We start from the raw sequence: 22,508 nt of genomic DNA, 5'->3' as shown, positions 1-22,508 counted from the left end.
TTGAAATAGGTGCTAATACTGCACTGTGTTTTCAGTGCTTTCATGCGGACGATACTGAAAATGGCCTCATCGTGCCTCTGCCACCAGTCGAGCCCATGCGCCATGACGGGTCATTTTTCTTCTTAATATTCTGGAGGGACATGAACAGACCTCATGTTTTCTCCTCAAAAACCGCTCAGATTTAAAGAGACGGCTCACAAGATCAAAATGATACATAAAGTTTTAGAGAGTGTTTGAGACAAAAGAGTTCAAAGAGAAGCAAGCGAAAATTCTAATGAAGATCTAATGACTTTAAGGCTGGAAGCCTCCTGTTTTAGCTACATCATTACCTTTCACTACAGTGTCCCAAAATCAACGCTGTAATTCAGCCAATATAACAGAGATGATTCATTATCGCAGGTTCTTGTTCAAATGAAGAGACAACCGAGCATGAAATTGATAGTCATTTCAGAGCAGCAAGAGTCTGAATGAATTCTTTCTTTCTTTTTTTTTTCCATCATGATGTGAGTCTGAGGTTGTTTGGTGACTTATCTTCCATAAATTCTTTTTATAAATGTAATAAATTCACCCATAAATTAGTCCATTCCTGTAACTCCTCTTATCCCTCTTTGCCATCACTTCATACGGGCCTCAGCGGAGGCACAGTCGGAGCCCACTGGCCCACGCGAATGCGAGATATGTACGGAATGAACTGATAACATCTGGATTTTCTGGAGGAGTAGACCTCCACCTGCACTCACGCCATCTCAGAATTAAAATAAAGATTACATTTCAATCACGAAGAAGACATCAATCCATTGTAGTTTCTCGATCCTTCTCATTCCATCTACTGCTTCACACCAACATCTGTAATGTTAACTTCAATGCCACTTTAAAACCAAAGACTGGACTTGTGTACAAGGAGACGCACACATCACCACGGAACACATGAGCAGAGCAGTGGGAGGATGGAGCACCTTTTTTGTGTGGCGTCGAGATAAATAGGATTAGGGATTTGGGAGATTTAGTGGGAATAATCCGTCTGTGTATCGGAGAGAGGCAGCAGTGGTGATGATCAAAAGAGAAAGCTGTGATTCAGAGCTACCAAATCTCCGGATTGGGAGAAACTCGCGGCAGCGTTCTTGCCATTTTACTCCGTGGATCAGCCGTCGTTCTGTCACCGTGACTGCTGTAATTGCCTCATAATAACTCCGTACTGTACGTCCCTGTGTCTGCGAGAGCGAGTCAAAGAATTATATATTCACAGTAATTAATCTGATTTACAGTTTACATCAGGAGAGAGGGAGAGAGAGAGAACTGTTTGTTGTGGGTGTTAGCAGTAAGCTAGGATTGGACTTGGTTATTTAACACGCAGTCGATTTGAACAGCTGCTGCGCTTTGTGACTATCTACTGTGGAAGTGTGGAGCCAACAGCGAAAGGAAACACAATAACCAGCCTATTGAAAGAGCTCTGGCTGCTCATCTGGTTTGGGTTTAGCTTCGATGGCAGGTGAATCGCAGGTTAGGGAAGTGGCAACTTCATGTCTGGGGTCATGGTTCCCGTCAGAGAGAGGGGTTCGGCTTGGAAGGCCTTTCTGTGATTCTGCTAGTGAAGAATCACCAACAATAATCTGAGAGACACATAGATACAATATATTTAAAAAAAAAAACACAAAGCAGATTTCTATATGTTTGTTAAACGTGAGACTTGCTAGCGTTAGCTCAACTCATATTAACTACCATTTTATTTCAGTCATTTTTATCCCTCCCTTTGAATATTTTCATTAAGTCACTTTTTAATTAAAAGTCTTTACTTTTGAATATTTTTTGGCTGATACTCAATTGATTATTGAAAGTTGAAAGGTAAGCAATGATTCTGATAGTGTCCAATGCAACAGACTGGTGTAGCATTTTGTGGCTATGAATGTTAGCATGATACGATCAATAATTGTTTCAAATTAAATATCTATAGAAAATAAGAATTCTTTATCTGAAATCAATGCTGACCTTTTATGTTTAAGTTCGATTAAAAGAGAAATGGTGTCGAGGAGCGTTTTAAAAAAAAGCATCATCCAGTGTCCACAACCTACTGTACAACAGCACAAGCTGTTGTGCCCTGTCAGTATATAAGTAAGTTCCCGCCGGATGAAGAGGAAATACATGTGTTTCTTTCCGCTCAATTCAACGATTTATAACTTGCACTTCCTGTTCTCGCGACGTAACTGCGTGGTTTGACTGTGAAAGTCCCCAGCACAACTGTAACGTAACGTAACGCCACTATTTTAGAATAAAACAATAACCACTTCCATAAGATTTGATAATAAATCAGCTAGTCACGATTATGCTGTCTATAACTGAAGAGAATTCAAATGCTTTTCCTCTCCCGCCTGGACTTCCTTCAACTCCTGAACCAGTGTGGTCAAAAATATATTGTTGGTTTTTGTGTTGTGTAAACATGTGAGGAGTGAGGAGCAGGCAGATGAGGAGAAGCCAGAGCCGTCTGGTTATTACAGTGAATTACACAGGCGACGTAGGTCCCCTGCTTTATCAGCCCATTTACAAATGTCAGTGAAAGGCTGTAAAATTCCGGTCAAAGTCCATTAAGTGTTTGGAACGTTGTAATTGGAGGCCATTCTGTGTTGAATATATTCACATGTTTAAGAGCGAAATGTGTCTTCACGATGATGAAGCGTGTCCAGGGTGTACTCAAAACAAATGATCGTGAAAGGTTTACATGAGACGCGGGCCACTTCACGAGCGCCAGTTCTCAAAAGTCGTGAATCATCCGTCATTGATTTGAGTGCAGCGCGCACAGTGTCAACATGAATGGGACTTAAATTATCTTCAAAGGCTCTTTAGCGGCCAGGCTGATAAGATATTTCCTACTTGTGGATACGGTTATCAGGCTGGCCTTGTCGGGTCAAGATCCTGAGATGGTGTTGGATAAGTATTAGAGGAAGCTCTTACATAGCAGAGGAGCTCTCAGGGTAATGCAAGAGCCCCAACATCGAGGCGCTCAGGTCCGAGATGGAAGCTCACACCAGGATTACATGTCACAATCTTATAGAGAAGGACCCGGCAATGGGACCTCAAAAAGAGGAAAGAAATAGGTGCTCACCATTGTTGCTCAACAGGTCAGAGGTCAATGAATAAAAATAAAAAAAAGAGTCCAAGATTTAGAAAAACACATTTATTATCTAGAACGTTTAATCATATAGATAAGCTTGTATTAAGACCATTTAGTATCTTCTGACATTTACTTTCCACGTGAGCCGTACAAAAAGAGGTTTGTTATTACTAAAGAATGTCCTGTAAGAAAAACAAAAAGACGTATATACATTTTTACATTCACTAGACAAGAGATTCGTAAAAATTCAGTACAAGGAGAAGTGTTTATCAAGTTTAATGGCTGAACTGGATGTAAACCCAAAAAAAAGTTTCCATAAAAAGAGCTATTTTGATCCTTGTGACTGAAGAGCGGAACAAGAGTTCAACAAACTTATTTGAACTCAAGTGATGGGTTGCAAGTTTGACACTTGCATCATTTATCGATAGACGTTTAGGGACATGACACACATGCAACAGAACGCAACATTGCAGCAAGCTCAGACGGCCAAACTCTGAGTTTGGCCTTCACACAGACATTCAGACAACTGTTGCGAAGAAAACCGGAATTTAGGTCCGAACAGAGTAAAGCTGTGTGCCGATGATGCTTCCATCCACCGGCCAAATATAAGACACTAGAGAGGGGGGACGTGTGGATGAGGGCTTCATTAAATAGCAGACTTTTATTCTCAAAATGTAATAAAATCTTGATGAAATGCTTTTTGGTCAGACAAGACGATCATTCACTGCTGCCAGCTGCCCTACAGGACGTGCGGACAGCGAGGACCCTTGCAGAACAGCAAATTGAAGTCCAACAGACAGACAGACAGAGAGTTTGGCGCCTTCAGTCACTCAGTCGAATTTCTCTTCCTGATCACGGTGTGTAACTCCATTCTCGTCACGCTCTCCCTCCTCCGTGGCTGCCGCTTCACGACTTTAGTGTTTAAGTATCCGAGCGGCAGTACAGTGTGTCCTACAAGAACTGGTCAAGCGAATGTAGCGCTCCTTTGGTTCAGTCGATGTCTGGTCCCTGTAACTGATCCCAGTGCAGTCCTTAGCAAAGAGGTCACGAGACAGCAAAAACGTTTCTCCTCCTCCTCCTCCTCCAGAAGGAATGGCGAGTACAGGCACGATGGATATGTACATGTTGAGCGTTCTTGAGTTCCCCTCAGTGGTTCTGACAACAGGAAGGACTGCTCCGCCACACGAAGGGCGCCAGTTATCAGGACAGCAACATGCTTCTTTTTGTTAGTAGATGACCTCGTACACGGTGGCTTTCTTGTCTCCTGAACCCGTGACAATGTACTTGTCGTCCACGGAGATGTCACAGCTTAGAACGGACGACGATTCCTTTGACTGCGCAGAGAGAAAATTCGGTTCATTAATAAGAGCAGGAAACGAGAAGCAAATGTTTCTTGGATTTAAGGTTAGTTTTGACCTGACCTGGAATATACTGGCTCCATAAGGTGTCCTCCACGCATTCAGCAGGTTGTCCTTTCCGGTACTCACAAACCATTTACCTGAGAGAACCACAAAATAAACCAGGTGAGATTCAAGATCAAAGTCGTAGAAGACTTGGAGCTGCCATGAAAGAGAAATCTACAGCATACCACAGTAGGCGAACTGCAGAGAGAGGACGCAGCTCTCGTGGAGATGAAGTTGGTATTTGTCTGGTTTGGTGACGTGAAGGACCTCAACGTTGCTGCTCTCCATTCCCACAGCAAGCCACTCTCCTGTCGGGCAGTAGCCCAGCGAAAAGATCTGCAGGACAGAGTCGGCAGAAAGTGACGATTAAATTGAATAATTCATGAGCCAGAACTGAGTGTGAAGCATAACTACTCGTCTCTCATGAAGCAAAGAGCAACTGCTTTCCTGCAATTACATTTCAACCAACACAACGCCATCTTGTGATGTTGACATTTACACAAAGTATCAAAAATAAGCATGTGCAGCGCAGGCCAACCTGTGATGTGAAGTCGTGCTGCTGCAGCTGCCGTCCCTCTCTCAGATCCCAGGAACGGACGGTGTTATCCAGACCTCCGGTCCACAGCTTGGTGCCATCATTGGAAATGTCAATACAGCTGGCCCCATCTGTGTGGCCCTGGAACTGCCTGCAGAGCGCACACACACATCAGAAAACAGTTTTAACCAGCGCACACGCACACACACGCAGCACCATTGACACACGCCGTCACTTACACTGCCATTTGTTTCACATTTAAGTTGATATATACGTGGACCAGTCCTCACCTGACCAGCGTCTGGTTGTGTAAATCCCAGACGGCAATGTTTCCGTCGCTGCAACAAGAGAAGCAGACCTTGGAGTCTGGGCTGATGGCCAGGGCGTAGCAAGCCGGGGCTGATGATGTTAACTCTGCCTTAATCCTGGGCGTGGGCGTGGCCAAGTCCCAGATGGACAGAGTGCTGGCCTCGCCGCCCACGATGAGCGTCCGGCCGTCGGGGAGAAGACGACAGGAGCGGATGTAGTTGTCCCGATTCTGTTGGGAAACATCATGTAGTCAGTCACTGTTTGCTACTGCAGACACATACAGGTCTCTTATCAATTATTCTATTAAATAACAGTCAAAACACATGACCACAGTGCAGGCGCAGCAGTGCAGGGGAAGAAACAGGCCTATGTTTTAGTCAACGAGAGGTTTCTCCCTGTAAGTCAGTTTTAACTAAGCTTCCTTTCTCTAACTGTATTTTTCATCACACACAAGACACACACACATCGAAAACTATTGAGATTTTAAAATGTTCTCAATATCTAATAACGTAAAATCAATGTGGTGTCTTTGTTCTCTGTTGTCATACACATTTTGCTATTGGATTAAGGTTACAATTTAGATTCAGCAACATCACCAAGAACAGACGACTTATTCGTGTGTATTAGCAAGATATTAGCCAGTAATTAGTCATTATAAAGTACTGACTTGCATCTTGTTAAGTCGGATGTTTTTGCCAAGGTTCACTGTAAACAACACTGTATAAATTATAAAAAAGCAAATTAGCAAACAAATAGTTAAGATCTGTTTCCCAATCTAAAGTGAGAGACGATAAAACCCATTGAGTGGCACAAGTTTGCAGGCTCATAGAACTACAGTTACATCCAGGTGAAATTCAGAGCAAACTCCTGTGACATATTCTCCCTCTGACAATAAAGCAAGTGCTTAAATGGTGAATCAACATACAAGCTGCTGCTGAAATTGTGAGTCAGGGGGAATCCAGAACGCTCACATGAATCGATTTTTCCAAAACTTCAGAGCAGTCACGAGCCGCTGTTGCCTCTGAGCATGACGTCATGAGTCATGACATTTTGGAACAAGGCTATTTGAGAACAACAAAGTTGCTTCATGTAACTCTAACATGCCCCCACACTTTACATCAGTATCCCCCCACTCCTTCCTCATTGTGGCATTCACTGCAATTATTCAAAGTAATAAACGGATTGAATTATTTGAGCTACTCAACAGTTTGAGGCCAAAAATCAAGTGTTGGGCGGCTGTCCAACTAGATTGGCTATTCCAGGCTCTATAAATCCTTGAAGAGAATACATTGTGATGTATGTGACAACCACAACATAAAGGTTCTGGATCTTAACTGCTACTTCCTTGAAATGAAATGTCTTTGGGTCAAATGTAAAAACGTGTTTCTGTTAACATACAGACAACACAGAGTGGCTCACTCTCCTCCAGCTGCAAACAAAACAAGGTTTGTTTTGAGAAGCTCTGACATCACATGCTTTCCGTTCAGAGGAATTGTTTTCTACAGTCCTGTGACAAACGCAAACAGAACCTGATCAAACACAGCGGTGTTTGACTTAAACCAGATTAACGTTCACAATTCCTCCTGAAATGAAGACAATCAGCTCAGTCAACATGGCAGTTGTCGGCCAAGATTGAGAAAAGAGCATGAAGATGGAGAAATTGGCGGCTGAACTCACGAGACAGTCGAGCTGTGACACCGGGCTCTTGTTGCCGGGGTGACTGATGTCCCAGACCTTGACGCAACCCTTGCCTCCAGTGTAAACATGTCGCGTCGGGTTACTGATCGTAACGGCGCACACCACTTCGCCGTGGTTCAGAGTGTTGATCTGGCGTGCGTGTCGAGGGATCCCGGGTCCAACCAGGGCGTCCGGGGGAAATGGCACCGGCTGCATCTGCCCGTCCGCCGCCACGTGGAAGGAATACGCCCTGTTGACACAAAATAAAGGGCCGGTATGAGCGAGAAGTCTTTAACAATTAGATGCTGAACGTCATCGGATGGATGGCGTCGGTCGTAGCGAGGGGGATTCCCCAACTACCCCTCACACACAAGAACCAGCAAACACACACACTTACGGTTTGCCTCCAGGGATTCCTGTGAGGCTCGGAGGCATTCCAGGCACTCTCATGTGAGGATGAGGATCAAAACCAACCTTTGGAAGAAAACACAAATTTCATGAGCGCAGTTCAAACAAGCCAGTGGCAGCCTCGAAATGCACACAAGTCAACATCAACCCCGTGAAACAGAGAATAAACACTTGAGAGCAAAAAGCAAATAGACACTTTTAAGTACACACCCTCTGAATCTGAATGACAACACGACAGTCAGCAAATACACAGAGGCACAGCTTTCACTGCTCACACAGCACAACCTCACGAACGAACACACAGCAACGGCAGCGAGAACCTTTTCCATCAGCTGTTGCCCAGACACCGGAGCGCAAAGCCTATATGAAGAGTGTAATGATGACTTGGCAAATACAGCATCTATAGTGCTGAGGTGACTGAAGGGAACACACATGCACTCACACACCTAATGACCTTGTCATTATTCACACTCCTCAAACTTTGCTTAATAAAATGTCAACATGTTGACACACACACTGGGCTTCATGTTGATCCTTCATAACACCTCAAAATGAAATGAGCCATTAAAGCAATTAACAATTCACACTGATCAAATTTACAAAAACATCAGGAGGACGGAATGGTCTTAATTGTCATGCTCTTTTCTTTCCTGCGAGCTCTGCAGCAGCTCGATTCTCCGGGTTCACATGAGGATTACGACATAGGAGAATAGCTGGTGTGCAATGAGCATTTAAAGGGAACAATAATCCATCTTTGTGGGAACGGCGTGTTAACTAAAGAAGGTCCTGTAGATGTGCTGCGATCACGTGTGTGTTTGGTGAGAGAGGAGCACAAGGAAAGAAGAGTGATCAATATTATTTGTGTTTCATTCAAAAGCTTGGGCAGTTCTGCGGACAGAATCAGGTCACTCATTTTCTCTGTGTCACCTGGCCATGGTCAGGTGATGAAACAGGAAGGGTTCAGCAGCAATAAAACTCTGTCTGGACTGTCTCACATGATTGCTCTTTGACCACTTTCCTCATTGTCCATGGTGTCAAGTACCAAGTGCCATCATCTGGCGGCTTTGTGTGACCGGCGCCACCATATCGACGCTTCCAAGTAAAATGCAGCGCTAGGTCAGCATATTCTTTACTTTGAAAAATGACCGTATTCACAATGCACACGAATTGTGTGCAGCAAAGAGACAAGCCCAGTGACTAAGCTGTGGCTCCGGTTCCAGGTGGCACAGTGCAGAAAAACAGAAATGATGTGCCGAATGCAGCACAGAAGAGTTTTTTTTAACACAAAAATAAATGACACCACAGTGATAAAGTGATTCAGCCCATATTTTTTGTTGTCCATTAAAATAGCTTGTGTGTTCCCCCCAGACCTGCAGTCACAAGGTTCATGTTTTTGTTAATATAAATGATTCATGTGGAGTGAAATAGTTGAATTTAATAGCAGGCAAGTGAAGAATCCCGGAGCAACGCCGACATCATTAGGAGGCGGTAGCGCAGACACATTTTGCAATGCAAGCACATTCGGCACCCCGTTCTCCATGTTACAAACAAAACATTTCTTCAACTCACCATTGGAGAACGGCCGTATGCAGCCACTGCGGCTGCAGCGGCAGCAGCGCTCATCTGAGGCGAGATGTTGTGCAGTCCAGCAGCATACGCTGCAGCTCCTGCTGCCCCAGCCAGCTCACCGTTCATTCCAGCTGCGTGGGGCAACATGCCGAATGCCCCAGGGTAAGGACCGGGCACCGCCAGAGGTGTCCTCAGGCCGGCAGCTGGGTTGAAAACCAAAACATGTCAGGAACTAACAAAAACTGGAGTCAACACCCAATACACATTGTGGTTGTATTTTTAAATCAGTTATAAGACAGTAGAAGTGTTGTTGCTCCAGCTAATAGATGATGATAATGAAAGCTGGCATGCTCATAACTTTGTGTTTACTGCCGCAACATTAATGTTTTCCAGAGTTATCCGACCTGGATTGCTTGATATTACACATCACAGTTGTTATCCAACTTTGCTGAAACAACACTCGAGTCAGCAATTCAACATGGTCCAGACATGAAGATTTACAGCCATAAATTCAGCATTCACTGATAAGATAAACAGTGTCCAGAGTCTGACACATTATACAGCCTCAATCTTGAGATTAGCAGATCTATCAACACCTGATAACAAAAACAAGACACACAAACACAACACCAGACGAATCTACCCTCGAAACTTACTCGGTGGGTGAGGTATCTCCATGGAGGGTGGTTTGGACAGACTGGGTCGTATACCAGGGGTGGAGCTCGGTCCCGGAGTGGAATCTCCCCTCGGTGTGGGCGTACTTGACTTCAGTCCAGGCGTCCCTGCCTTATCTCGCTGCCGAAGAGAGGGATTACTTAACACACACACAAGGAGCAGCCAATCGCACAGGTACAGATAAACTTATACAATACCATTGCCATCTCTTTGGACTTGAGTGACGAGGAGCTCGCTGATGACGCAGTGGACGCTGGACTGCACGGGTCCTTCTTGAGGAGCCGAGCTTTATCGATGCCATTCTCTCTCGGTGAAGGCAGCGGTGTTCCGCGAGGGGAGGCTGGATCCTGTCCATGGTAGAGGCAATGAAGTGACTACTTTGAGTACTGGTTAACAATAGTAGTTTATAGTAGAGTAGTAGTACAATAATAGAGCCTACCAACCTCATTTGAAACATCCACCACTAAATTGTCATCACTTTTTTCCCCATCACTGTCCTGAAAACAGACATGAAGCAGGTCAGGGCATGACACCACTCAAAGTCATGAATAAATGCAACCTTCATTAAACAACAAATACCCTTTCAGATACACAATATTCAATAGTATGAGAATACTCAATACTCTGTGTGAACATTATTTTTCACACACTTGGGCGATAATAAGGCAGGAGTCAAACTCATCATCAGTCTTCTCCGCATGTGTCCAGTATCACAAAACATTAGACCTCAAAAGACGCCCCCTTTGAAGTACAAATATCCACCTGTTCCCTTGCTACCATTTTTTTTTTTTTCAACATTCATAGGCATTGAAATGAAGGCAACTACGTACCATCTCTTGGGCCACATTTAGTGCCCGGGCTTTGAGTATGATTTGCCGCATAGGTAAATAGAAGAAGAATAAAATAGGCTACAACGTGCTAAAGAGCAGCCAGTGGTCACACAGACATTGACATCTAGTAATAGTACTGTCATGAAATTGTTTCAGTGGACACACACTGAAAAGAAACAGTCAATGTGTCTCAATCTCAGAACACATAACACAGAGAGTCTTTGTTTATCTTACGTATTGGCTAGAGTCTTTGTCCTCCACTTTGCGTTTTTTGGTTTCATTTGAAAAGTCGGGTCCGTTCCGTCGCTTGTCTGAGTTCCGAAGGTTCTCTGGCAACATGGAGTTACTCTGGGGAGACATGGAAGGAAGGGGAAACATTAGAGAAGTCATCCTGCCAAAAGTTAATTTCAGGTTTATAGTTGCAAAGTTTCAGTATTTCAGGCTCCAGGGACTAGAAACATGAGCGGGTAAAAACTGCTTTCACAAAAACATGAAGCCAACTTGAGCATGACGTGAAGAGCAGTGACACTGAAAGAGCAACAGCTTTCCTCATTTGACCAGGGTCAGTCACAGCAACACACGCTCCCCTCTGAAATGATGATTACATTAAACGGCGCTCAGAATCTATCAGCGCTCCCTCTTCTGGCTCTCGCTAACTACACAGCTGCAGTGCCCAAATGTGTGCCAGGGTCTGTGTGTGTGTGTGTGTGTGTGTGTGTGTGTGTGTGTGTGTGTGTGTGCACAATGTGTAATTGAGTGTGAAAGCCAGTGTGTATGAGAAGTGTGTAACAGACGATGAGTGTGTATGTGTGTAGCCTTGGGACAGACGGGGGCATTAAACACGCACACACAAAGACAGCGAGGGACACACAGGCCCCCTCTTGCCTCCTGACCAACGGATCCCATTGTTAATGGATTAAAGCTTCATGTCGAGTCTATTATAGTCTCAGCCTGTCAATGAAATGTGCATCCAACATACACAAACACACATGCGCGTGCACACGTCATCCAGTGAGGAAGTGAGTGAGTGCTTTGATGGGGGGAGAAGGGTAAATGAAGGAGGAATGGCTGAGAGAAGTGGTGAGAAAAGGGGGGGAAAGGAGTGGATGAGATTAGAGGACAGAGACGATGGGGCGAGGGGGGCTTCAGAGTGAGGGCGACAAGAGATGAGGGAGGAACAAGACTGCAAAGGAGGGGCTTGAGAATCTGTATTCTGCCAAAGGACCCCCATCCTTTATACCCCCCTTTTATTGAAAGATTCTCGTGAAGACAGAAGCAGTGACCCGCAAAACATGGGCAAACTTCACCCCTCCCACTTTTGCTTCAGAAACGGGCTCCGCATTAAGCACAGTCAAACGTGGACGAACGCACACGTACACAAGCTCAGTGTCATATGACCGCAGCCCCTTCACCCTCCGCCCAAGTCTCCGTCGCTCAGTGGTGGCGATATTAAACACAATGAGAGTCTTTAAGCGCGGGATCAGGGGCAGTGGGCGGAGGGAGGGGGCTGTAATCTGCTCACTGAGGTGTTAAATAGGCACAACAATGCAGACTGGGAAGGGAGGGGGTGCGTGTGTGACCATGTTAAAAAGCTCATTTGGGGGAGAAAGAAAACAGTTCAGAGCGGATCTAGGGCAGAACGAAAGAGACAGACTGAAGCTTGTCCCCTGAGAAAACACAATCTTAAAAGACTGTCAAAAGTTTAATGCTCCACTACAGTCGGCATTTTAAAAGCGAAGGCCGGCCGCTGGTGTGTGCGGTGTGAATTAAAAGAGTTTCACTTATGTGTGAAAATGTGCTGCTGCGATATCAAAAAACATTTATCATCAGCAACAGGTTGAGTGAAAAACATGACACGACAGTAAAGATAAGATCATGTCAGGTCTGGTAAATGGCATGTAATATATGCAAATTGTATGAATGTTTTTCCCTGATTTAGAGTAAAGCTCACTGATCTCCCCTCACAGCTTTCCACCGACTGAGCTCAGACAGGCTAATCCCACTGTTAAGCTAACGTCACACTGCAAACTAGATCCAGGAACTTTGCTGAAAGACAAGCAAATCGTTTGTGAGAACGGTAAACATCCTGTCGCAAAGAGGGCAGAACTTACTGTTCCTGGCTCCCGGTCTGCTTCCACAGGGAGGTTGAAGAGCAGGCGGACAAGACAGGCAGGCAATCGCCATAGTTTCGGAGAGAACAAAAGCTTGATTAGAACTACGCACCGACTCGGCAAGAGACCCAAAGGGGGCGAGCAGGTTCACCTCGGAGGTGCTCGGGTCCTGCTGAGTGCGAGTCAGGCCCTGTGAGGTGGGGCTTCTTTTCTCCGCCGTCCTTTCCCACCAGGTGTGGAGGAACACCACCAAGGGCTCCAGAGAGAGCGAGCAGTCCCGCTGAACCGCCCAGCTGAGACGGATGGAGGCCCGCGGGGTGAGGAGTGAGAGGGACAGGAGCTCCGCCATGATTGTGTGATAGATGCTGCCGAAAGGAAAAGAAGAACAGTGGTTACACGAGACAATAATTTAGATGACATGTCTTTCATGGGTGCAGCAAAACAGTGCATGAGGTGCTGGTATATTTGGGAAAGTTCAGAATGATGAATTTATCAGCATTTAAAACGTTTGAGATGACAAATGATGTTAGCACTGCATTTGAAGTTGGGTTGAGTTGACCAGATGGGTCTGAGTTTACAGCGTCTCAACAAGCTGCTCCAGTTGACAAGGAGGTGAACACATCCTCTCCACAAGCACGCGCTCCCACACACACATACACACCCTTCTCCCTTTTGGGTCAAACACTGAACAATACTGACAGCTGGGATCACAGCCCAGAGCCTGAGGATGTGGTGGGAGACGGGGGGGAGGGGAGGAAAAGGAATGATGGAAGAGTGGAGGGGGAATGGCAGAGGGGGAGCGCAGGAGCTCCAGCTGCTGCCTACACAGTCAGGTCTTGTGAGGTAGTGAGGCGGCTGAGGAAAGAGGGAGGAGAGAGGAGAGAAGAGGGTCAGGGAGAGAGAGTTTGGCTGGCAGCCCTCCTCTCTCTTTCACACCAAATCAGGCGCTCGTCTAAGCGTGAAATGCCTTTGTGTTCCAAAACATCATTATTGCCTCCTCAGACAGTAGCTGCAAGAATCCAGGCTCACTGATTCACCGCGGAGAGGGAAAGAGGAAGGAGGGAGCGGAGAAGTGATGAGGGCACAGGAGGCGACTCGGCAGGGGAGGAAGGAGTGCTGAAGGTCAAACCGACTTTTATCTCACCTAATTGACTGACCCACTCCCCCGCGCCCGAGCTCACGCCTCCTCTCCCCCTTCCGTCCCGTCTCCTCTGCGGCCACAGCGGACAAGAACAAACCAGCCCCGGCCAAAACCCCGACACCTCGTTCTGCCCGTGCCCACATGTCACCCTTGATCGAACGACCGACGGGCACCAGAGTGCAGATAAACACACATTATTCAATCATGCCTCCCCAGTCTGTTTTCAGGGTGGAACAGAAACACATGCTCAACTACACACAAGTGCACACAACACGATGCAAAAACACGCTAACGCAGGGACACAAACAGGACCCCTGATGAGATTAAATGGAGGGGAAGTATTGGTGGAGGCAAGGGGAGGCTGGTTTGTCATGGGATGTTAGTGTGAGCTGGTGAGTGTGCATGTGTGTGTGGAAGCAGGGGCAACACGCTTCATTACACACATTTAACTCACAAACGGGGTGAATGGCAGGCTGGTGTGGGAGAAGGGAGGAGAGGGAGAAGGGAGTGCAGGGGCAACGCCGCGACCCCCCTTTTCACAATCATTTGAAATCCTACAATTAAGACTAAAAAAGCAGTTGCCAAACCCCCCCGCCTCCTCCTCTCATCAACAGAACCCTATCAGTCCACGCTAACCACTAATACAACCACCCAGACCTGCTCCTTGCTAAGCTCTGAAGGTCTCCCCCTTTTCCCACATGCCCCCCCCCCAGACTCAATCCCATGGCCTCCCGCTTCTCGAGTCAGGATACGATCAAGCTGAGTTTCTTATACCTCCGCTTTGACCCAAAAAGCCACAGCCAACAGATCAACTTCAGCCTCTTTATAGCCAAACATCACAGCCAAGCCGAAGCCCCTCAAAAACTTCTCTGACTTTGTCACTTTCATGCTGCCAGCTCCCTTTCAGCTCAGGACTGAAAAGCCGGTCACGCTTCATTCCTTATTGTGGGCTAATGACGTCGTTTCAATAAACACCTCTCATCGCAATTTACACACTGAATCGCCTCCTCAACTCACTCTCTGCCGAAGAAACCTTTGCTTCAAACAATGCCCTTTCAAAATGGGGAATCAAACAAATATCCATCAGTCTTCAAACGTCCACACCAGAGAACATATGATGAGATGGTACAGACTCGAAAAGTAGCTTTGAATATTCAGACCAAGTAGGTTGTGATTCTCGAGGTGCGTCAACCACCTCAACTAGTTCCTTGTTAATCTTTTTACAGTCCATTCTATTCTTTCTGTCACCAGGAGGCGGGCAGGTGAGAGCTTTGAAGTGTCCCTTTTTTGTCACACAGGTGTGTCAAAGCACCGATATCTCCCCCTCGGCACACAACTGACGACGCTAACACAGATGTCAATACGTCCCCCCCCAGGCAAAGACTCAAGACTTCCATTTGTTTCCTGCCCATACAGACACAAACAGGGTGATACAACACTTGGATCGTGAACCTGTATTCCCACAACTGTGCTCTTATCAATGATATTAAAGGGAAGGGTCAGTGATGCGCAACAACCAAGGCTCTGTAAACAAGTGGCTCTCTCTCACAAGATGAACACAACACAGATCCCTCACAATCTACTTCTTCTTAGGGCTCCTGTGGAATTGTTTTCACAAACACATGTTGACTTAAGACTTGACTTATTTTCAGAACACACCAGTTGTTGAAATATCTTCAAAAAGCTTTGTCTCATCAATTGAAATAGTAAACAACTATAAATAATAAAAAATAGAAAAGGAATACACACTGTAGGTGGAAGACCTGGCAGTCCACGTACCCCGATGACGGCATTGAGCTCTGCCATCGTCACCTGTTTGGCTCGCTCCACCGCTTGGACCACCTGCTGCTGATGCTGCAGAACACAACAACAATATGGCGAAAACATCCAGACTACACAATGTGAGCGCTCATAAAAGCACACATGCTTACCTCCTGTGAGAGGAAGGGGATGACTTGTGCACAGATGGTGTTCAGTCTCTTGGCGATCTCAGTCTGAGGGAAACCAGGGACAGATTTAATTGCTAATAACGTCATTACAATCATTTACAAACACGGAGGAGCAAGCTGAGTGCAACACAACACATGGGAAACCGACGAATGACCACAACTCACTCACACAGGCAGCCGTCCGTGCCATTTTTCAAGCCCGTTGACAATGAGGGCTCAAGTTTCTCGTTCTTTTTGGTTCCGTTTCCCTTTCTTTCCGTCGCCCCCCCACCCCTCCTCAACTTGTCCCCTGTTCCCATCAGCACTTAAAAATAATCTAATCAGCTACTAACTAGATTTGCCCTCCCTGAGTATCCATGCCAACACATCCACCTCACCCCCAGCCTCCGGAGGTGGCTGCAACTGGCTGCAACCTGATACCCCCTCGGTGACATCAAATCAGATAAACGGACTCATGTTACATATCAGCCAATCCAATTGATCGGAGGAAGCCGGGGGTGAAGAGCTAATGATCGGAGCCACAAAATCGGGAAACGGCTCAGTCATTGACGCTTATTGTTTTAAAATACAGGCTGCATCGATGGCCAAGAGCTTCTCTTAAAATGCACCGATGCTTTCAACGACTCCAGAAATCCCCACCCGTTTAATATTCAACAGTTAGTTAAAGACGCCAACGCTTGGAAGACGCCTTTCTGGGCATTGATAGGCGCTAATTGGACTATGGACAACTCAAGACACAGGAGAGGCGCAGCAGCACTAACTGGACCTGTCACACTTGAGCCAATTATAAACTTGGAGGAGCTAATTTAGGAGTGTGCCTACTCAGACTGGGTCATGAACTTAGCGCCCTACCTGGAGGAACACGCCTCCACACCAGGCCGCTATTAATTGATCATTTTCATAACAAATCCTCTCAGGAGGATTAATTCAAATAAGGCGCTCCAGTCAATACACTTAGGAAAGAACAACAAGCATGAAAATATGTAAACAAGGCTGTAGAACTGAAACCATTATTGACACAAGTATTATAGCAAGTGTGTGATCAGACCTGTAAAAGTCAGGTCAGCCTCCCCATTGAAATTCTTTTATAATTGATGTGGCAGACTCATTTTAAAAGACTTTTTATGATTTATCTATAATCTATAATCTTTTCTAATCATAATAAAAAAAAATTCAATTTTTTCATTTCTTAAGATGATTTTAGGTTTTATTTATTTCCAGATTTGTTTTGGGAAAAGTGTATCGCTTAAAGATCTGTTTGTTTTCACGCATATTTATTGACTGAGGAAAATATTAACATTAACATTTTCATGTCCTGAATTTTACTCACTCCCAGACTATTCATCAATTTGGATGACAACAACAAAAAACATCTACAAAAAGACAACCTTATGACGTCTATTTCTAACTAGAATACTATAGCCCCACAGGAAGTCAGGTGCCCAACCTTGTGCCAAATATATACACAAGACAGACGCCTGAAATCAAAATGTCATTGGCTGCTCTCATACATGATGCTGGCAGAATGTAACCATAATCTGCCCCATCAATGACAGCCTTTACTGGGCGGCTCTTTTTTAAATCACAAGGTGGTCATTTTAAGACAAAACAGACATTAAAGTGAAGAGCTGTTGGTCCTAAATGACAAATGTAGGTAAGCCAATAAAGCAGCCTCCTGACAGTCCTGAACGGTAAAGCCATTAATTGGACTCCTATCAAAGTTCACTGAACTGGTCATCTGAGAGCTGACTGGCAAACCACTGTGAAACCATCGGCGCTCGCCAAACAGGCAGGAATCAACGTACAACAAACAACACCCCTCCATTTAGACGTCATTTCAAGAGTGACATTTGGAGAGCACGAATCAGCCGGTAAATGACATCCCAGAACACACTTGTTAAACGGAGAGTTTATGAGAAACACACACACCGAGAAAACAGAACTGCTTTCCCATTCGATATATATATATATAATTGGAGCGTCATATCTACAATGCACGCACACAGCCGTACATCCACAGCAGGAGGTGGATCGTTAGTCTGTATAGCCCACACCCCCGCCTACAGAAGCTTGTTGCTCTGACAACTGCAGCCCCAAGCTAATGACCTCCCCTGGAGTTTTAGTGTGTGACTGTGTGTGTGTTCACAATAGGAAGAAATGCATCCCCCTTACAATGAGAGAACAGTAGCTCCACATAAACATAAAAGGGCAGAGGGATGAAGGGGGCCGCTTCAAAAAGAGGAAGAACAGATCCTATAATAATAAATGGACAGAAAGGGGGAGACCTTGGGGTACAAAATAGGATGGTAGCACAGGAGGAGAAGATGAGACGGGCTGAGACGCAACCCCCCCTCGTCTCTCTCGGTGAAGAAGCAGAGCCAATCCACCTCCAATTTCCTCTGGCCTGACTGTTCGATCAGTGAGGTAATTACTGGTAAATGCTCTGAGCTTTGCAACACTCCTCAGGGGAAATGTGTCTGTATGCACGGGAGTGTGTGTGTGTGTGTGTGTGTGTGTGTGTGTGTGTGTGTGAGAGAGAGAGAGAGAGAGAGCCTACTTCTGAGTTCTGCTACACTGTGCAAGTTTGTTTGTACATTAACATGCGTTAGTGTGGTTACAAGTTCCTGTTCCTGCTAAAGTGTTAAGCCTTCATGAGGGGGGTCGCTCTGCTGTCTCCTCTCCAACAACCTCACCATGATCAATTTCTCTGCCCTCACCGGCCCTGCCCTCCTAATGTAATAAAGCGGGCCGCTCCCCTAGACAGCACCAATCAATCTACAGAGCCATTCATCCTGCCTTCGGGCTCGGCCGGCCGGCCCTAACTGGGGAAATGGAGGCAGAGTTGCATCGATTACAACACACTCACCTCACACGCACCATTACTGTTAAGTACAAAACCAACTAGCAAACAGAGCACATATGCATAGCCAGAGAACATGTCAACATAGCACGGCACCATGAAAGACTCACACAGACATGAAAGCGACGCATAGCCATACCTGTTTGTGCATTTCAATGTTGAGGCCATAGGACATCTCGTAGTACTGATGGAGAGAAATAGACTTGTCAGACCGTTCCCATACCCAGATATCAATTCATATTCCAAAACCGAGCTGAGAACACTTTACATTTCAAAGCAAGAAAGAGGCATCATTTGCTTTCTAAATGAACAAGGCATGATTGATGTTTACAGTATGCAGAAGGTATGCAGACTCTTCCCTTGAGGTTATTGCTTCACTCAAACTGATCATCTTATGAGCGTCTCTTTAGGAAGTTGACCCTAGACAACTCTTATAATTGTATTCACCCATCTCCCCCTCACTTTTATGTTCCAATATTTCCTGGATAAGATCCACATTTGACAGCACACAAATTGACACAAGGCAAGTTTCTATGCTAACAATGATGTGTTCATCAAAAACACCAGCACAGGTAGCGATAGATATGTGACTCATGAGGTGCTTATTGCTGCTTTGATCTAATCTAGTTTGGCTATGTGTCAGAGCGTCCTCCAGGCAATATCCCCAAACCTGATAGGTAGTATGTCAAAGGTGTAGCAGTCCCCACCACTTAGAAGCTTAGAGGTTAGAAAGGCTGTACATTTGATTCTCGTCAGTCACCGCGTCCTCAGTTGCTCCCACAACGTTTATGCTGTAGCACTTTGATGTCTACGTGTATTCACGTGTGACGTGTTGTATGTGCAGAGAATATTAATCTAATTGGATTAATATGCTTGCCTGAGTGTTGTTCTGAAACGGTGTAGTGTGAATGACGCCTAAAACTCCACGTACATTTTTATGCCAAGGATTGCGGCATTATCCTAATTCTTTAATCTTAATTCTCACTAAGTCTTGGAAAAGACTAAAGTCCACAGCTGGCTCAGAGCACAAAGAGCTGATAAAGACTCGGCATGTAACTCAAGGACGCTTGCGGTGTGAGAAGTTATAAGCCAAAAAAAAAAAAAAAAAAAAACAGTCTTACCATGACATAGTGTCTCTGCATCTCCGTCTTCTCGCTGGCCAACTTCTCACACTCCAGCTTCAGACTGGAAGAGAAAAACGTTTCAGATATTGCACTTCATCTATTTGAACAGTCAACCCAAATGAGGAATACATTGTCCAGTCATTAACCTTTCAGGCAGACTATTGAGCTGTTTGACTTTTAGCTCAGCAGAACAAACAAAGTATAAATTAGTAGCAGCAAGCTAGTGAGCTATTTACAAGGTAATTAGATGATTTGATGGAAAAAGCCCAAAACATATTCAGATGAGATGACTTGTCTCACAGGAGAGTAAATTTACTGATCTGTAACTGGATTGCAAGCGATTGAATCTGTCATGTTACAGTGGAGTAAACAAGAAACTACTTCCTGTTTGCCGTTCGTGTATTTGTCAATGAATTCAGGTCAGCTCGCTCGCTGCCAGTTATGAGCAAAAATCCTGGGATAGTTTGGCGGCAGCAGCAGCAGCAGAACCAGGGAACCCAAGGGTTAACGCGCGAACCGAGCCCAGACACAACACTGGCTCTCACCCATCGCCAGGACTACCTACCGCAGTGTGGTAGCCTTGGTCTGCTGCATGTGTGTGAACCTAATCCGTGTTTATGGGTGAGTCTGAGGCCAGAGTTGGGGTTGCGCTCAGCATGGCAAAGGGGGTGGTGACTCAAAAGAAGTCACTAAAAGACAAAACAGCCCACCTGTGGTACTGAGCCTGAAGAAACTGGAACTCCTCCTTGATCCGGTCCAGTGACTCTGGGATGGTGAACTTGAAGGGTTGGCCAGGGCCCTGGTGGGGTGTCTGGCGCGCGCGCGCACACACACGCACAACACCAAGTTAGTGAGTCATAATAAACACATCATTTACTCAGGTGTAATGCCACCTCAATGATAACTAGACACTATTAAAGCCACAGCAAGGGTGTGAGGGTGATGGGAGCTTTCATTTGCAGACAAAGCGGTAAGGCGATATCTGCAGGGTGTGGACTCAGGTGAACAAGCCTCGCTCTTACCGGGTGTCTCCCCTGGGGGAACATGGTGAGATCTGCGGCGCGTTTCCTCGGTGGACCCCCGCTCAGAGGGATCAAAGGCGGCTGCGGCGAGGCTGTGGAGCGGCTCCCGATCACCGACACGAATCCATCCGCGGGCAATGTGCGAGGAGCGCGGCTGGTCTCGCGGACAGACGGACGCTTTCTCCGCGAACTCAAGCGGAGACACACCGGAAACGGCTCATTAGCTCGACAGGAGGGGAGGAAACAGGTGAGAAGAAGCGCGAGCCCCGCGGAATCACTTTGGCGTTTGTTTGGCGTCGTATTCCGAGAGGAAACCAACAGGCAAAGCGCGAGCACACCGCGCCGCACTTCCTGAACAGTGGCAAATCCACGCGCGTCAACTGTTGTGACGAGTCCCCGCTTGAGAAAGAGTCACTTCCACGTCGAGTTTGGATGCGATCCCACGCGCAAAAGGGGAGGAATTGGGCGCCGGTTGAGGCAGCAGCTAGTCCCAGAGTGGCGACGACAGCAGCCCACGTCCAGCTCCGCTTTACCCCACTCGCAACTTTCTCACGCGGTTTCACGCTCCCAGCTAACCGAAAATATAGCCCCGCCTACAGCCTAGACCCCAGCCAACCACAGGCGCGGTTCCACGTGGGGTTGGAAGCGTAGCTCGCCCATCAGACCAATAGGATACGCGTCTTGTGCCCCGAGACCGTTGACCTGAATGAGCAACAAGCCTGTTGGCCAATCCCGCGGTGCCATCGCTCGGCGGTTCCGGAGGCTGACAGGGCGGGCTCTGCTCTTGCTGAGGGTGAGTCACGGCTGTCGATCAAAGTAACGTGGGGTCACTTTAGTCGGATTTGAGGATGCGCGTGCGTGCGCGCCGTGTGACCGCCGCAAACACGCGCGCGCCGTGTTTCCTGTGAACCTTCCTGACAAGTGCCACAGCACGTTAGTTCGCCTGCGCGTGCTAATATTTTAGCTCCCCCACTCCGAATCACGTGGAGAAACGTAAATTCAAGCGCGCTCACACTTGACTCTATCTTCCTCCAACAATCTCCAATGAAGTCTGCATCACAGTGCTGCAATAACTGTGGTCCGGGGGGCCTCATGTCGGCCTCTCTAGCACCCCCTGTGGACACAGGTTTTATTTCCGCAGCTTGACTCATCTTGTGTCAGTTTTCCCTTCCACCGCAAAGCTGAGGTCAGATCACGGGGGCAGCATCCATCGCAAAGAGGCCCAGACTTGCTTCTCCCCAGAACCCTCCAGCCCATCTGAGGGCACACTGAGGCTATACCAGGTGAACAATAATCTCCACACCATCCATCCATCCATCATATGTAGGCAACGATACGAGAATTTTCTTTGTCCAAAATGGCCCCACCTGTTAATGTTATGTAGGAGCCGTCGAATTAACAGCTAATACACTGTGAAGTGTGGCCACGTCATGACTGGAGAGGGGGTCCAAAGTGGGTCATAAAGTAGGCAGCGTTCCACTTATCCTTTCTAAGCACCACTCACTTCACATGAAAAGCCACTCAACACAACTCTGACTTGTGATTGGCCTGGAGAGCTCGACCCCTCACCCCGTGACCCCTGCAGCGGCTGATCCAGTGCATATGAGAGACTCCTGACTGTGACCACGTCTGACCCCTCCCCGCTCTCTCATGCTACACACAAACACGCCACAAAATCCCAATGCACCGTCCCGTGGGGGAGAATGCTAAACAGCGAAGCTGCATGTTTAAGTGTGCTTTGCATCCTAAATCCAATCTTTCCTTTGTTTGACGTGCGTCTCATCCCACC

At 46.4% G+C, this 22,508-nt stretch overlaps 1 protein-coding gene across 1 annotated transcript; it reads right to left on the bottom strand.

The window, feature by feature from the left end:
- Nucleotides 1-3,182: 3,182 nt before the first annotated feature.
- LOC128762162 (transducin-like enhancer protein 1) lies at nt 3,183-21,266 on the bottom strand. Its single transcript, XM_053870147.1, has 20 exons — nt 20,720-21,266; nt 20,408-20,508; nt 19,695-19,758; nt 18,713-18,757; nt 15,696-15,758; nt 15,514-15,618; nt 12,775-12,991; nt 12,624-12,640; nt 10,747-10,860; nt 10,126-10,179; nt 9,880-10,029; nt 9,664-9,802; nt 9,008-9,210; nt 7,428-7,504; nt 7,031-7,280; nt 5,335-5,582; nt 5,048-5,195; nt 4,695-4,845; nt 4,528-4,604; nt 3,183-4,440 (listed from the first exon to the last, which is right to left on the bottom strand). The coding sequence occupies exons 1-20, from the start codon at nt 20,741-20,743 to the stop codon at nt 4,333-4,335; spliced, it is 2,355 nt and encodes a 784-aa protein (XP_053726122.1). The 5' UTR covers nt 20,744-21,266; the 3' UTR covers nt 3,183-4,332.
- Between the last annotated feature and the right edge of the window lie 1,242 nt (nt 21,267-22,508).

The sequence above is a fragment of the Synchiropus splendidus genome, chromosome 7 (genome assembly GCF_027744825.2).
Source record: "Synchiropus splendidus isolate RoL2022-P1 chromosome 7, RoL_Sspl_1.0, whole genome shotgun sequence".
NCBI lineage: Eukaryota > Metazoa > Chordata > Actinopteri > Syngnathiformes > Callionymidae > Synchiropus > Synchiropus splendidus.
The sequence above is the reverse complement of the archived record's forward strand: the minus strand, read 5'-3'. Positions and strand labels throughout refer to the sequence as shown.

Excerpts from the sequence above, each read along its gene's own strand:
- LOC128762162 (XM_053870147.1), bottom strand. The coding sequence starts at position 20,743 with ATGTTCCCCCAGGGGAGACACCCG. Across the intron at positions 19,759-20,407 it reads CTTCAGGCTCAGTACCACAG|TCTGAAGCTGGAGTGTGAGA; the intron begins GTGGGCTGTTTT and ends TTTCTCTTCCAG. Across the intron at positions 9,211-9,663 it reads GGAGATACCTCACCCACCGA|CTGCCGGCCTGAGGACACCT; the intron begins GTAAGTTTCGAG and ends TTTTCAACCCAG.